The sequence below is a fragment of the Girardinichthys multiradiatus genome, chromosome 19 (assembly GCF_021462225.1).
Source record: "Girardinichthys multiradiatus isolate DD_20200921_A chromosome 19, DD_fGirMul_XY1, whole genome shotgun sequence".
NCBI lineage: Eukaryota > Metazoa > Chordata > Actinopteri > Cyprinodontiformes > Goodeidae > Girardinichthys > Girardinichthys multiradiatus.
Genome location: NC_061811.1, coordinates 17,253,133 through 17,269,989, shown reverse-complemented (window position 1 = coordinate 17,269,989; position 16,857 = coordinate 17,253,133). Strand labels below are relative to the sequence as shown.

Below are 16,857 nucleotides of genomic sequence, written 5' to 3'. Positions count from 1 at the left end.
ATACAGTGCCTTGCAAAAATACTTTTTTCCACACTTTGTCACCTTGCAGCAAGAAACTCTGGTGTGTTTCCACAAATCTGACCTTTATGCCGTTTGGCAATAAGTCCTTGATGAAAGAACGCCATAAGTAGTTGTCATAATTTGTTGTTTGATGCTGGACCAAAGGCAGACAAGCACGGAGAAAGCAGAGTGGGATCAAAACTCCTACTTTAATTTAAAGAGTTCACTCACATGAAGACAAGGTGCAGCGTGACAAGATAATCCAATTTACAGAGTATTTGAAAACAGGATCCAATGTAAGGACAAAAATCCAAAGAGACATAGCAACACTGCATCGAATAAAGGACAAAGATTAACTTAAATACAAATGAAGGTGGACCTGAAACAATAGGGCAGGTAATCAGGAGGGAACAGGACACAGGTGTGGACAGACTGGGAGACTGAGAGGCAGGTGAACTAAATAGGGATAAATGAGAACATGAGGAGCCCGACAAGACAAACAGTAAACAGGCCCAAGGAACCAGAACACAGGAAAATAACAGATCAAAGAAAGCAACTAATAACACAGTTACCAGAACAGCACCTAGACAATAAAACACCAGCAACGAGGACTCAAGAACTAACCATACTTAGAACAGAAAAACACCTGACTAAACGTTAACAAATACCAAACCAAAAACACACACTGTGACAGTAGACCCGTTGGTGGTTTGCAAACGTGTGCAAAAAGGTGCCCTGGTCAAATGAGACCAAAATTTAAAGGTCTGTCCTTCATGCAAAATGGTGAAAGAAAACTACATCCTCCCCCACTGTTAGTAGGGTGGTAGTAGCATCATGTTGTTGAGATGCCTCTTTTCAGTAGGAACAGGGATACTTTTCACAGTCTGTGGAAAGGTGGATAGAGTTAAATGCAGAGCAGTCCCAGAACAATATGAGGCTGCAAAAAGAAATAGAAATTAACAACTGGGGCAGAGGTTAACCTTCTATTGGAAAAAAAAACAATTGTTTCTTAGAATGGTCCTGTCAAAGTCCAGACCAAAATCTATTTTTTTCAATTTGAGGAAAAAGAAAAAAAGAACGTCAGGTGTGGTAGTGTAAATATGCTTATATTGTTTCACAAAAGAGTAGCTGACTATTCAGACTGTAAGGTGTTCATTGTGTTTGTCAGAGAGAAAGAAATTGTCTCTGTGGTGGCTTGTTTTTGCAAATAGCGTTTTGTTGTGCCCACCTGAAGGTAAAAGTCTAAACAGTTTGTGTCCAGAATGTGTGGGGTCTGCAATGATGTTAGCTGCCCTTTTCAAGACCCTGCACCTGTACAGGTCCTTGATGAAGGGAAGGTTAGCCTCAATGATCCTCTCTGCAGACAGTCACAAATGCTGATGCTCTTTGCAGGAAGGGTGAGGGCTTTCCTGCTGAGGAGGCTGAGTTCTTTAGGAGTGCAGGGGTTACTCCTTAAGACCTTTTTTTCTCTGTGAAGCAGCAGTTTACATCTTAGAGGAAGGGCTTACAAAGGCTCATTAGAAGGGCCAGTTCTTTTCTAAGAAACAACCTGGACACAGTGCAGGTGATGGGAGACAGAAAGACTCTAGCAAAAATAAAAAATTTCCAAAATTATGCATGCTTCTATTGGCCTTTCACTTTGCTGTTGATACACCTGAATTCCCCCACTGTGGGTTAAAGGATTATTTCTGTGTGACGACCATCTCAGAGGTGTCATCTGTAAACTTCAGGAGTTTCACAGACGGGTCTGCTAAGGTACAGTCATTTGTGTACAGGGAGAAGAGGAATGGGGAGAAAACACACCCCTGGGGGCCCAGGTGCGGATGTTTCCTGAGAAGATGCTCCATGGCCTGTTGCTGCTGGTCCTTCAGAAAACTGGTGATCCACTGACAGGTGGAGGCCAAAACTGGGAACTGGGTTCTAGTGAACGATGTCTGGGTTTATGGTGTTGAAGCTGAAGTCCACAAACAGGATACTGGTGTACATCCCTGGGGGTGTCAAGGTGGTGCAGGATGAAGTGTTTCTTGGGGACCAGGATGATGGTGGAGCGTTTGAAGCAGGAAGGAACGAACCACACACACAGCTCCAGAGACTCCACTTCAAAATAATAATTTTGTGTTGGTCTATTACATAAAATCCCCCCAAAATATATTGAAGTTACCTATAGGTTCCAAGAGCTTTTAATGGCACACCCACAAGAGTGTTTTCCATAAGTTTAAACATGATTTTCTGAAACTTGCTCCTGCATTAGTTATAAAGTTGTAAACATTTTTGGTCATATGTGCAACAACTAGTTATTTTAGCTTGCATACAGGTTTAGTGCAATGTGCCGCTGACCAGCAGAGGTCAGTGGTGAGTCATTTGGTTGTCTGTTTTTTTTTTATTTTACATGCAATTGTATCTTGAATAAATTCAGCTTATTTGACATTAAGAAACTTGTCAGTGTCCCAGAATTAAAATTATATTTTGACACAAGACCTGTTCTAAAATCTGAGAGGTACTTCGTCTTTTATTTTCCTCAAAAATCATTAAATAATCAGTTTGAACCTTAATTGTCATTAAACATCTACGTCACATGCTACGTTAGAGTGCTCTTTGTGAAATTACACCGAAAGATCTGTTTTACTATTTGGTTACATTTTCGTTTAATGAAAGATTAGTGTAGTCTGAGATTTTACGTAATCTATAAATAAAAACTAAAGAGCTGTGTTATGAAATTAGTTCCTTTAGTGGTGTGTCAGTGTAAAAAATGTAGTTTATTTAATCAAAATCACATGTTAAAGAACAAAAATGACGAGGTTACAATAGCTCTTTTTTTTTGTGAATAAATTGTTTGTTTTCCTTGTGGTTTCAGCAGTCCACGAAGGCAGCGTCGATCCAAGTCCGGGCAGTGAGGAGCTAAAAAAAAGTACAAAATCAGTTCCCATTAAAAATGCATCAATGGAAAAAACAAAACAAAACAGTACTTCAGGCGTATCGAATTAATAAAATAAATTTCTTCCTCACATGAATGGTTTTCTTCACATGATTTCTGTTTTTTTCTTTCCTTGTGTTTCCGGGAGTCCGTGAAGGCAGCATCAATCCCAGTCCGTGCAGGGAGGAGCTGTGGGGGGATGTCAGTCAGCAAAGCCAACCTCCAGTCGTGCGTGATTGTTCCGAGTTGTTCAGTGAGTGAACGCAAATAGACTAAAGGCGCCGTGCTTGTGTGAAGAACATGACAGGCGACAGTTAAAAGTTAAAACGTATTTGTTTGTCGGCGCAGGCACCTCTTTGTTTTAGTTTTTTCTGTCTTTCACATTGTTACTGCCATGGAGCCGATAACAAAGTGGACCCCAAAGCAAGTTGTCGACTGGATGAAAGGTGAGCGAAACGTTTTTAGTTAAATGTCATAATTCAAATTAATTCCACAGCTTCTCCAACTCGTTTGTCGTTCTCTGCAGTGAGTTTCGTAGAAACTGCTCCAGTGTGTCAGCATGCCTTTACTCAGCCGCATAACAATAGGACCGCATTCCCTCCTTACTTTACTCTCACTTGTTGATGTTGGCAAACTTAGAAAACGTGATTCGTCCAAAAAGATTAAGATCAAGAGTTTAAAACTTTATTGTCTATTTAGAGAATAAAGGCAGAGAATACTCTAACCAACCTGTGCGCCCACTGATTTCGCTCAATATTTTTAATTAAGCTGTACCGATGATTACTAGTAATCATTGTGCCTTTGTGGCCCCCACTTTTGAAATCCAGCTTTGGTAGACTAAATGTTACCTCTCTGACCAAGCAATTTATATTTTCTTAACTAATATCCCGATTTACTCTAATGTCAGTTATACATTTGCATATTAACAGGTGTATTAAAAAACTAACGCTTGTATGAGATTCTCATGGTATAAATTTAATAAAAACATCATGTTTTCATTTCATGACCTGGTCTAACAGAGAAAGTCCTCTTTCTGCTTCTAAAATAGACATGGTAGAGTTATGAAGAAAAAATCTAATTAACACCCCCTAAAGTCCTTATTGTACACCTTTTTGACTTTATGCTCTATAATTGGATTATTCGGTAACTTGCCAGGTTAACCAGGCTCTTTTACTAGTTAGTTAAAGGCGACATGTGAGGCGACTGTGGCTCAGTGAAAGTTGTGGGTTCGATTTCAGCTTCCTCCTGCCACATGTCGATGTGCCCCTGGGCAAGGCACTTAACCTGAAGCTGCCTATCGATCTGTGTATTGGTGTATGAACGTGTGCATGTTAGTGGGTGCGATTGGGTTAATGTGGCTCTAGTGTAAAGTGCTTTGAGTGGTCGGTATGACTGGAAAGGCGCTATAAGTTTAGTCCATTTACCATTAAAAAGCGAGGGATGGCACTCGTTTTGTTTCCAAGTCAGGATTTCGTCTTTTGCTTCCTCTGACTTAATTTTAATGACCTCACTGATACTGAAAATGGCTTACTTTCAGGCATCCACACTGAAGAGTGTTGTTGTCAACCTGGTAGTGCTTATTGTGCAGAAAATTGCACTGTTTTGCTGTTCTTTCCTTTACAGAGTAACACAAGTCTACAAGGCTGATCTTATCTGGTTAATTAGTCAGGCACTCTGCTCAGGTAGCTAGCCTGCAGTTGGCTGCTTAACAAGCATATCACTTGTCATTTGCTACCTGTAGTTTTGAAACAGCATTATCTTAAAAAGCATGGTGGGTGGTATTCCTTTGACTATGACTGGCTGTGCTTTGCGTGATCAGAAACATTTGGAAATAGCCAAATTTGTCTAAATTGAAAAGAAAGGCAAAACATCGGAGCCTTGTTCAGGCAGCTTACTGGTAGTTCACAGCAACAAGTGGAGGAGGGTGAGGTTTGCAGCTACTCTATGCTCCACACAACCAAAGAAAAACTCTGGACACTTTTGCCTTTCCCTGGGATCTCATTAAAAGGACTTTAAAACTTTGGAATGGTATGATAGGTTTTTTGCGGTTTTTGAAACTGTAACTGTTGGTAACCGGCCCAAATCTTATCTGCCCCAAAAATATGAGAGATCAGCTGTTCAACTACAACTAATCCAAATAATCTTGTTAAAATAAAGCATAAACATAACATGTAACAGGATTTTTTGCAAAATATGCACACTAATCATCCCTAATTTCCTGAAAAGTCCCTTTCTTATTTAGCATCCAGTTCTTGAGGACCACACATTTATTTAAGGCGCTGGAAGGAATGCCTGCTATGATAGTGACATCATTAATCTTTGAACCCAGCTTCAGTCATAGCATAAATATGTCTAAGTTAGTAGGAGGCTAAGAAGAATGTAAAGCATCGACAGTGAAACCAAAACTGGGATCTTGTTTATCTCATGCAGGAAAATAAATCATGAGTTTTAAAACAATAATCAGTTTGGATACTAAACAGTTTCTCTTTGCTTAAACCTAAACAACTTTCCTAAACAAAGCTGAGGTAATTTCTCTTTTTTTAATCTCGTAATGTGTGACTCGGCTCTGGCTGTTTTTCCAACACAGGCATTCCCGTCAACGGGAGTCTCCGTTAGGAGTTTAATAGGGATTGTATTTAATAGGGGTTGTTGTCCGTGTGTCCTTTGAAAAAAGAAAAAAAAAAGTGCACCCATTGACTGTGGATTATTTATAAATACAAACCTCCATTGCTGTCAGTGTGGTGAAAGTTTGACTCAGCAGATTTCTGTGCAGACCCCTTGCAAACACAGCAGAGTGGAAGAACCAACAGAAATTCATCATGAGGAAATTTCACACACCTCTTTCACATTCAAACCAGGTGATGCATGAACAGGGAATGTCAGCTTGCTTTTTTATCTAATTTGGGGTTTTTGGATAAATGCTGGGTTGTCATGTTTGTACTAAATCAGAAGAGTTTATTGCCGTTTTGTCTTTGCACATTAGTGGATGATAGAAGCTTTCCGAAAAAGCCTTGAACTGGTGTGGTTTGAGTTGGCTAAACAGCGTTTTACTCTAGTTGTTGGTGTTGACTGTAGGTGTAGACTACAATTACTCTCCAAGCAGGTGGGTCAACTTTTAAACTGCCAGCGCTGCAAAACAAAGTACACTTCCTAGTAACTTTTAATGTGCAGCAATACTTGTTGTCATCTGAAACATTGCCCTAGATCTCAGCCACACATGGTTTCTGCACTGTCTGGACAAGTCTGGAACTTGATTTCAGCATTTCTGATGTAAGGATAACTATACAGCAGGAATCCTGGTCATAGTAACACTAATTAATTTCTTTATTTGCTCATGAAGGACATCAGGAGTAACCAAGAAAGTCTCAAATTAACTGCAGGGAATTCAGTTATTGTTATAGGAAAGACGCTTGGAATCCTTTCAGTACCAGCAGCATGAAACTCAAACAAAGAACATGTCTAGAGCAGGATTGTGTCTTCGTATTGACTAAGCACACTGGTGTTTGCAGAGTTGCATATTTGTGATAGAAGCCAAATGATCATCAGGAAACAACCATATAAAGACCTTTGCCCTCATTCGCCTCAGGCTGTTTTTCTCAGCAGGACACAGCCGCAGTTCTTTGTGTATTGAAGCCGTTGCTAATCACCTGCATTGTTAAAAGAGATCAAGTGATTGTCGCTGCATGCTTATTGCCAGTGAAAGGGAGTTTGACTCTTTGAATTTAGACACTTGTTTTTTGTTTGGGGTCTAGAGATGCCCTGGAGCAGTTGTCTTTCACCACATGCTCTGATCTTCCAGCTGGTTCTTGCGGTGTCGTGTGATTGCTATGCCATATGTCATGTGTTGGGACCACTTCCTCTGGGGGACAACTGCATTTTGGTAATAATATTATCAATGATTCTTTTTTGAACTCTTTCTATAATTGGGTTAGACTTGAATAACTTCACCTAGTGACATAAAAACAGTGACCTACATACTTATGTTCATAAGGTGAGAAGTTTAAATCATGTGCTGTAAGTCCTTCTCCAAATATAGTCCCAATTCCACACCAGCAGCACTTCATCTGAGAAGAGCTGGCAGCCTCATGAGATTATTTAACTCCAACTCAGCTGAATAGTATTTCATTCACTAAACCCTCCCCCCTAGTCCATTGTGGACTTTCTGGGTGCCATGTTTTAACAAGGCATCCCAGACATATAAACTGGTGCAACTACTGTCAGACTGGATGGCTTCTGTCCAATTCTTAACAAGCCGAGGCACTGTATACCCTTCAGTGTTTTCTTTTCTTACATGCTGCTTCATCAGATTGCAAGTTGCACCACTCTGCTGTAAAACCTGATTTCACTGTTACTTCAGAACAAAGATAAAATGACTGCATAGCTGACATCTTAAACTGTCTTTCGCATCATATATTAGCTTTTACTGAGATTAGTGTGGTTAGCATTCAGTGTATTCCCTGTGGAGTTAGTAGACCTCGACTCTTAACTGTGAGATTTTCAAAAGATTGCCATCACGTCCTTATCTGGACCTTTACAGAGCAAATAGACTTTAACTCTACATAATCATAAAACGTTGTAATTAGTTTGGCTTCTTCCTAATTGCTTTAGTCTCACCCCCCAAATAAAAGCAGCAGCACAAAAGAACAGCAGTCATGGAAAATACCTCTTCCTTTCTAGAAACTTCTCACACTATTTTGAGAATCCTGTGACTAAATTTGCTGCTGTGTTGCCGCAATTGTCACCTGTGAGCTTTCATACAAGGTGCCGTTTGTTGATCGGACAAAAGATTTGATTTTTGTTTCTGACTGGTCCTTCACTGAACAGCACTTGTCGAGCGTAAAATCGGCCATTGCCGGTCACAACGATTCCGGATTTCTTGATGCATCTCTGCTTTTAAACAACAGGTGCTTAACCTGGTTTGCCACACATAAGTACAAGTAGTGACAGCTGCACTTGTAAGTCATGTTAGTGTGCCCCAAGCAACAACCCATTAAGGTTTGGGGGGTGGTTGGGGTGATAGGAATCGCCAGGGCTGATTTTGTTTTTTGCATTCTTATGTAAACCGATCCCAATGTGCAGCAAAACAGAATGCAATCATCTGTTGAACAGGTGTCAAACGCTTTTTCTCAAGGACCGGTGTCCTGCATCCACTAAATGTGTTGCAGCACACCTCAATCAAATTATTAGCTCATTAGCAGGACTCTGTGGAAGTTGACTAATGCCATGTTGGCAGTGGAGTCCTCAGATTCAGGTGTGCAGGACACAGGCCCTAAAGGACTGTTGTTTTACACAACTAATCTATTGCTAAAGTTCAAAGTTGGTGGTGGCTAAATGTCTAAGTTAACGTTTCAAAACAACAGTTTGTAAACATAAAAGAGCCATTACAGGCATCAAGATTTATCAAGGTTTCGAAAAGTTACAATTTCATAAATGCTCAATACTGTTCCTGTGGTTTAATGCATTTTGAGAAGCTAAGGAACGTGTTGGAGTCACCAGAGGTTTCTCTTGTGAAGAGTTTTCACCTTGTAAAGGGGTGTTCTCCTGTTGCTGCCAAGTGCCGGTCAACTGGCTGAAAGAAGGCTATGCTGTTTTTTAGGTACAAATTTTCTTTGTTTCCTTTTTTTTTTTACTCTGGAAATTTAGAGAGCGTCACTATGAGAAGTATAATGGCCATGCTAAGAGATTTCTTTTTATTTTTTTATTACGAGATTAAAGTTGTAACATTACGAGAATAAAGTTGGAACATTATAAGAAATTTGTCTGAATTTGTTATTAGGAACTCTTACAAAAAACGCAGTTTTCCATGCGTTAAAATGAGTAGATCCTCTGCCTGCACTAAAGGTCTCAGAGGAAGATGAAAACAGGCTCTTTCAGCGCATGAAAACAAAGAAAACTGTAGGACCTGATAACGTCTCCCCATCATGCCTGAAAGCCTGTGCAAATCAACTCGCTCCGATCTTCACAAGGATCTTCAACAAGTCACTGGAGAAATGTGAGGTCCCCTCCTGCCTCAAACGATCCACCATCATCCCGGTTCCCAAGAAACCCACCATCGTAGGATTAAATGACTACAGGCCTGTGGTCATGAAATCCTTTGAGCGGCTGGTGTTGAAGCACCTGAAAGACATCACAGACCGCCTGCTGGACCCCCTGCAATTTGCTTACAGAGCAAACAGGTCGGCAGATGATGCTGTTAACTTAGGTCTACACCTCATCCTGCAACACCTCGACCACCCAGGGACGTACGCCAGGATCCTGTTTGTAGACTTCAGCTCGGCCTTCAACACCATCATACCAGACATCCTCCACCAGAAGCTCACCCAGCTCAACGTCCCAGCCTCCACCTGTCAGTGGATCAACAGCTTCCTGACGGACCGACAGCAGCAGGTGAGACTGGGGAGCATCTTCTCCCGATCCAGATCAATAAGTACTGGTGCCCCCCAGGGGTGTGTTCTATCCCCACTCCTCTTCTCCCTGTACACAAATGACTGCACCTCATCGGACTCGTCCGTGAAACTCCTTAAGTTTGCAGATGACACCACTGTCATTGGACTGATACATACAGACAGCATACAGACAGCAGGTGGATCGGCTGGTACACTGGTGCGGTCAGAACTACCTTGAACTGAATCCTCTCAAGACTGTGGAAATGGTGGTGGACCTTCGGAGAACACCACCCCCCTCACCATCCTCAACAACACTATATCGGCCGTGGACCACTTCAGGTTCTTAGGAAGCACCATCTCTGAGGACCTGAGATGGTCTTCACACATAGACACTGTTCGAAAGAAGGCCCAGCAAAGATTGTACTTCCTGAGGCAACTCAAGAAGTTCAACCTTCCACAGGAGCTGCTGGTCATCTTCTACACTGCCATCATTCAGTCTGTCCTGTCTTCATCCATCTCAGTGTGGTTTGGGTCATCCACAAAACAGGACAGGTGCAGACTGCAACGAATAATCAGGTCTGTAGAGAGAATCATCAGGGCTGACCTTCCCTCCATCCAGGACTTATACAGGTCTAGGGTCAGGAAAAGAGCTGCTAAAATCTCTGCAGACCCCACACAACCTGCACATAAACTGTTCAGAGTTTTACCTTCAGGCCGCCGCTACAGAGCACTGTTCGCTAAAACCAGCCGCCACAGAGACAGTTTCTTCCCCCAGGCTGTTTCTCTGATGAACATTCAATAGAGTACAAAACAACAGCATACAGATGTTGCAAATGCACCTTTTTATGATATATGTGTATATTGTACATTGTAAATTTGTATATTCTGTAATGCAAAAACAAAACCAAAGAGCAAAGTGTAACGGAGTCAAATTCCTTGTTTGTATGTACGAACTTGGCAATAAAGCTGATTCTGATTCTGATTCTGAAGTTATACTTTAGTATCAGTTTCACAAATAAGAACATTCTTAATCTTTTAGCACTTCAGCATCATATTATTACCAGTATCAGGACTTTGAAACGATTTTGCATATGACTGTCTGTTATGAAAAAAGAACAATGCGGACTTGGAAGAAATTGCTTGTTTTGTGGAAGAGGAGCTGTCATTAATTTTTTCTCGTAATGTTATAACTTTATTCTTGTAATATCACGACTTTAGTCTTGTACTTTTACCACTTAATTCTCGTAATTTAAAAAAAACCCTTCTTTTAGCCTGTCCCGAATACTCACATATTAGGATAATGCCATTTTAAAACTTAATTTGACAAACATTGAGCTGGTTAATGAGCAGTTTTAAATATGATTTTGTGTAAATACTGTGATACTGTTAATATTTTTACTTGAGGTTATTATTATGAGAGCCTTATACCAGTCCATGCCAATCTAAAACAAGTATGTGACATCATGATGGCTACTTATATGAATATAATGTAGTGTTTTTGTTATGTTGTTTAACACATTTTAAATCCAGAAATACATGGCAACTATAACAAAATGGTTGGTGTCATGCTCTGAAGTTACACCACAGGGATAAAAGGGCAGCTGGATGGCCAGAGAAGTGGCAAACATGTGAAAACGCGCTTTACCCTTTGAACAAGCACATGTTTGGGGAAAAATAACAAGACTGTTATTGAATCCTAACTAGGTGAGTGACTTCAGTAATGGATGCCTTGAGCAGCCACATCTGCAGGGATGACAGCATAGTGTGGACAGGAATGGATTATGATCCTTATCTTCCTGAAACAGAAACTTTCTAAACAAGAGCGTGAGCAAACGTCATACAGACACCTCTCCCTTTCAGTGGCATTCCCTGTTACTGCTTTATAGCCTGCTGTATAAGGGAAATATAGTTCTGTGTTTAGAAGCCAACTACGGGCTTCATTTATCCATTTAAGCAGCCTGTATGCTGCACAGACTGTGTATAAATGCTTCAGGAAGAACGGGTGTCCAATAAATCCAAACATGCTCTTTAAGGACAGTGGAAATGTGTTTACCCCCACTAGCAGCTTGCTTTTCAAAGAAGGTAAGAAGCTGGCGTAATTTGTTTAACCAAAACCCAGTCTGGCATCTTTTATTCACCAGTTTCAATTCATCCAGTCATACAGCCTTTTTTAAAATCTGCCTTTTGTGTTTCAGTGATCAGCAGACTACAAATGTCATTTTTGCGAGGAACTGGTGTTTAGAGTTTAAAGGGAAGTGCTGTAAGAGGATTTTCTCTGGGGAGAAGTTTTGTCACTGTTAGTTCCTGTGCAGCCGTTTTCTCACACAGTCCAGACGCCCCAAAGCCTCCAGCACATGGAGTCTTTGAGAGAAATAGTCTGATAATAATGTGCCCGTTCCAATTTCATATTTAGACTGTTTCACATCACCTTTTAAATTCTAAATACAGAATATAGTAGTTATATTTAAATAAACAACATGTTACTGGGTCAGTCTTTTTAATCAGTTTGCATTTGCGTCAGCATCAAACAGGTTTTCTCAGAGTGTGAGAACTGGAGGCAGAGTGTCCCTGTATCCCTGACATTCACAGGCTAGACCTGTTTGCTTCTCATTCAAATTTAAAAATGTGCATTGCAAATCTCCCAGGTGATCACGGGTTAGTAATACAAGCTGTTTGGCCTCGGTCTGCCCTCAGAGTACTGGCCCAGAAAGTTAAAAAAATTGAGGTGAAATAGGCCTGTGTGTTTGTGTTTGGAGATTAAAATATATATGTGACACATGTTAAGTACCTTGATTATACCTCTTGCAGTTATATAATCAAAGTATTTCAATATGGCAAAGTTTTAGGTTGCTGCTCTGCTTCATTCAGTGTTTATACAGTGGTTCAAATGAAAACGGAGGGGAAAAAAACAAGGATGTGCTGTGCTGGTATTGCTATCAAGGCTTAACTAACACATTCATGTTCAAATGAATGGAACATAAGAATAGAGATGAAACTAATCATTCTTTCTAAGTAGCAAATCAAACGGCACCTCCGTGGCTAAGCACTCTAAACGAGTCACAAATGTCCATTGTTGCATTAAGGGCCCAGTGGTTACTTTAAAAAGACTTGAGATCCAGTCTCTGCATATTTAGTAGTGAGATTCTTCTACCTACCAGCCTGCTTCTATTGTAATTGGGTAGAACCTGTCAAGGAACATGAAGTGATCTGGACTTTTAGAAAGTGCTTAGTTGGACACCTGCTGGTGCCAGATCAGCTCATGTTTTGTACATGTCCAGACAAGTCCACACCTTAAGTGCCTGCTTTAGCTGTTCTCACACTAAAATGTGGAAGTCCTTGTAGAATATACAGTTGAGCCCAACATTATTTGGATTTAAAGTAATTGATTTAATTTGACCAACATGTTTCTTCTGACTGGAAGTGTAATTAAGATCTTGGACTGGTCCAGTCAAAGTCTAGACTAGAATCTGATACAGAATCTGTGAATAGAGCTAAAGATTAGGGTAATGGCAAGGAGACCTTCCAATCTCAATAAGCTAGAGCTCATCATTGAATATAAATCACCCAAATATAGGATGACAGATGCAGAAAGCTGATCAGCTGTTATAAAAATTATTTGATTGCTCTAATGTGTTGGAATTATGGTTATTGATTAATTAATATTTATTAAGAATTATAATTAACAGTCATAATTTGACTAAATTAATTTCTTAACCAAAATCCTCATTTATGAATCGAGACCAGAGATGTCTTCTGGTGTTGTAACTGTGGCTCAATGCCTTTGATAATTACAACCATTAAATACTCAGTAATAATTGATAACTATTACCAGAGATGTCACTGTTTAATCAACCGTTTCTGCTGAAACATGGGGAACTTTGACCTTATCTTGACTGACGAATCACTCTTGCACAAAATAAACACAAAACGCCTTCTCTTTATCTATGTGAATATTTATGAAATCACAGCCTGATACAATCCGCTCTTCCGATTTAATAATCTTCACCTACTCAAACATGCAAAGTTCCACACAAAAAGGGGGTAAAATGTCTAACTAAACAAAATAAAACAAAACAGCAGTGGGTGTGTATGGAATCAACCAGCAGTTATGACAAAAGTGATAATATGACAAGAGAATATGGTGTTGAACGAAGCTTTGGGAGCGCAGTCCGCCAGAAAGTATAGCTCAGTGAGATGCGCAGTCATAACCCTTCCCCCCCACCAACCCCGAGGACAAAGGGTAATAAAACTTTTGACGGCAAGCCAGTAAGCAGTAAAGTTGAAGACAAAGAAAATGGTTGATTTTCACCATAAGGTTATTATAGCAGTCCAGTTTCACAGTGCACCTGCGCGCTGGTGTTCGCACGGTAAAGACACATTTGCGAGACACGGCGGCCTCCGAAAGTACCAGCAAGTTTCAAAACAATGGCATGCACATACAATTCAGAACACATTAGACTCTAAATGGCGACTCTAATCGCACTAAAACCTCCTCTACCCTGCCCAGACTATTTCTAAGAAAGAAATAAAAATAAAGGATGGGTTTTACTTGCCGTTGTCTCCTTTCAGCAGAGGGAGAGAGAAGGAGGGGGAAAGTCGGAAGTTAACGTGCGTCCACAGTTAACTTCAGGAAGAGCGGTCAATCTTCGTCCACTGGTCTCCTTGGCGAAAGGGGAATATATGATCTGACCGTCAAGAGTCGACTGGATAAAACAAGGTGGCGATCCGTCTCCTTGAAACTCTGTGGTTTTTTTTTTTTGGTTACGTGTTAAACTTCAATTGGCAAAGTGAAATTTCTGGTCTTCTTATTCCAGAAACCTCTTTTTATGAATTTTTCATTGGCCAACGGAGGAGAATGAATGAAATCCACTTGGGACTCTTCTCCAGAATGATGCGCTTCAGTTGGTATCCAGCGTGAAAAGCAGCTTCTTTCAAATGTTCGCCTTCCTATATTGCCTCCTGTGACGTCAGACCTGGGACAGGCCAGTCATATCAGCCGCAGTGGCTGCTGGGTTTTGTAGGACAGACTATCCTGCGGTACAAAATGGCCGATGACGTTGGAAAGGCATAGTGGCGTCCAGCAACGTGCAAATGGTCCAATATTCAGCAAACAAGTGGTCCAACAAATGCCAATAAAGATTTTTCTATTGAATACTGAGGATACATATTTTCAACATTATTTGTTTGCTTAAAACTATATTAGGCATTTTTTTTTTCAGAACTGATACTTCTTTTACATAGTTTATTTATTTATTTAAAGATGCCTGCCTTATTTCCTATTAGGAGCAAAATTCTTGTTTGTTGAATCAACTTGATTTAAATCTAAATCTGCTTAATAATTTTGGAATTAACAGAGTATTAAATTTTTTTGTGACAATCCCCTTTTTGTTTTAACAAATAGAATACATTTTCATAAACTGTAAACAGTATTTTGAAGAATCTGCAATCGGTGTGCAATAATTCAGTCCATGTTTGACCAGTCTGTTTACTGACGTTTTTTGTGGTTGTCCAATTCTAATGTGGTCCTAATGCCAAAAATACTAAAAACTGCTCATTTTTTTTGTGATTTGAGAAATTAAATGAAGGTTTCATAAATCTCAAAGATAAAATCTCTGTTCAGTGCATAATTATCCAGTTCCGATTGGACCATTTTAAGTATGTTGCTGAGCAAATGCAGTCCAAACGTGTTAAAAAACAGAAAAATAGCCCTGTTACTTGGTGCCAATAGGAGGCTCCAAAGCAGATGCTAAATTGAGCATCTTAAGAGTCTGTTGGCTGTAGTAACTCAGTCCTTAAAAATTGCTAAAATATTATCTATCTATCATCGGTCAATGTCGTCTGTCTTTTTTTTCCATGGTACCCAAAATGTTTACAGAGAAATTATTTAAAAGTGGGGAAGGCTTGTCAGTACTTTATGTAACTGAATGTTGTCGGTCAGGTCTATGAGTAGGGCAACCCAAAAGTTGTGGATTCGATTCCAGCTTGCCCCTGAGCAAGGCACTGAGCCCCAATTTGACCACTGGTATGCGTATCGGTATATGAATGTGTGCGCGTTTGTGAGTGTGATTGGGTGAATGGGGCTCTTGTGATTGAGTGGTCAAAAGGACTGGAAAGGCCCTATACAACTTCTGTCCATTTACCATTTTAGTCTTTTAGTTTCAGGAACCACTCCCTTTCCTGTTGCAAAACAAGTGTCTTAAACATATACATAATAGATACAAAACCCCTAATGTGTGGGCCAATGTTTCACACCATTGATATTACACTGATAATCCTCAGGCCAACCCTCAGGTTGGATGGACCAAAGTGAAACTGAAAAGGAGGACTAAAGGCAAGCCCCGGACTGCTTTTTTGTGACTAATCAGTTGTTTGCAGCCCTCAAGGCTGCATGTTATTCTGTTATTGGAAACTCACAAAGCACATGAGGTGACACTGCTGTGCCAAGTTTAGGTTTTCATTTTATTTATGTCTTAAAGACAGTTAGGGAGCAGTCAAAAAATTCCTTAAGTACATAGCAGGAAAGTCACAAGAATTTCATTCGTCTTACTGTTCATTTAGTCCTGGACTTCCCATAACCTAGATCCCCCTGCTGGGAAAAAAAAACAGCATTCCTTATTCCTGCCAAACAGTCTATCATCAAAATTACAAGAAATAAAGGCTTGAAATATTTCACTCTGTGTATTGTATCTATATAATATGAGTTTCACTTTCTAAAATGAGTGACAAAAATATTGAACTTTTCATGATATTCAAATACTTTGAGATGTACCATACTAGAAATTATGCTGCCCACTCTTGCCTGCTTTCCTGTATGGTTGTTTGTCCTCCATCTCTAACTTGAAATCATCATTCTAGATCTGATGAATAAGAATGGAAAAAGTCATTATTTTCTCTTTTTAACCCAGTATTTTACAGAGAGTATTAGAGTATATAGGTTTTGAATGCTTTTTTTAGCGGATGGGGTGGTTCCTCTTTAAACAAATCCTGACTTGGAGGAAGCGGTCATTGGTTTTCCTTTTGAATCCGTTGCTGCAAACACCTGAGTAAACTATCTCCCCTGCCCTTTGTCTGTGCTTGTATGTGCCATCTTTTTGTATTTTCAGGTCAGCAATGAATTATTCTGATACAAGTTAATGAAATTCTTTTTTCTGGATGACTGGGAGACTCCCATCAGGTGCCGGGAATACTACAAATAAACCTCACCTGCAAATGGGTGGAGTTCGTTTTAAGCGTGGTGAGTGAGGTCTGGATACATATGCGTGTTTGTTTACGTACATGAAGAATCTGTCTGGGATTTGAGCATTAAAACTGAATGTTGCAACATCAAAGACACACTGTTGGGACAAAATGCACAGCATTGAATTGTCTGCATGCCTCAGACCCACCCTGTCCTGGCCTGTGGGTGACACACTGTCGGTCCCTGATCTCACTCACTGAGGATGACTCACCCTCCCTTGCCCGCATCCCTGGCAGCAGGGAGAACAGGATCAGCTGCCTACAGCCCTGTAGGCTTGCTCGTGATGTCTTACATTGCATAACTCATTCAACTGCTTCTGT

General features: G+C 40.3%; 1 protein-coding gene across 1 annotated transcript in view; it reads left to right on the top strand.

Moving 5' to 3' along the window:
- Positions 1-3,114: 3,114 nt before the first annotated feature.
- LOC124855234 (connector enhancer of kinase suppressor of ras 3-like) overlaps positions 3,115-16,857 on the top strand; it is a 47,325-nt gene continuing 33,582 nt past the window's right edge. Inside the window, exon 1 of the mRNA XM_047344934.1 lies at positions 3,115-3,360. Coding sequence (XP_047200890.1) covers positions 3,309-3,360 — 52 coding nt within the window. The 5' untranslated portion in view covers positions 3,115-3,308. The remainder of the gene's footprint in view (positions 3,361-16,857) is intronic.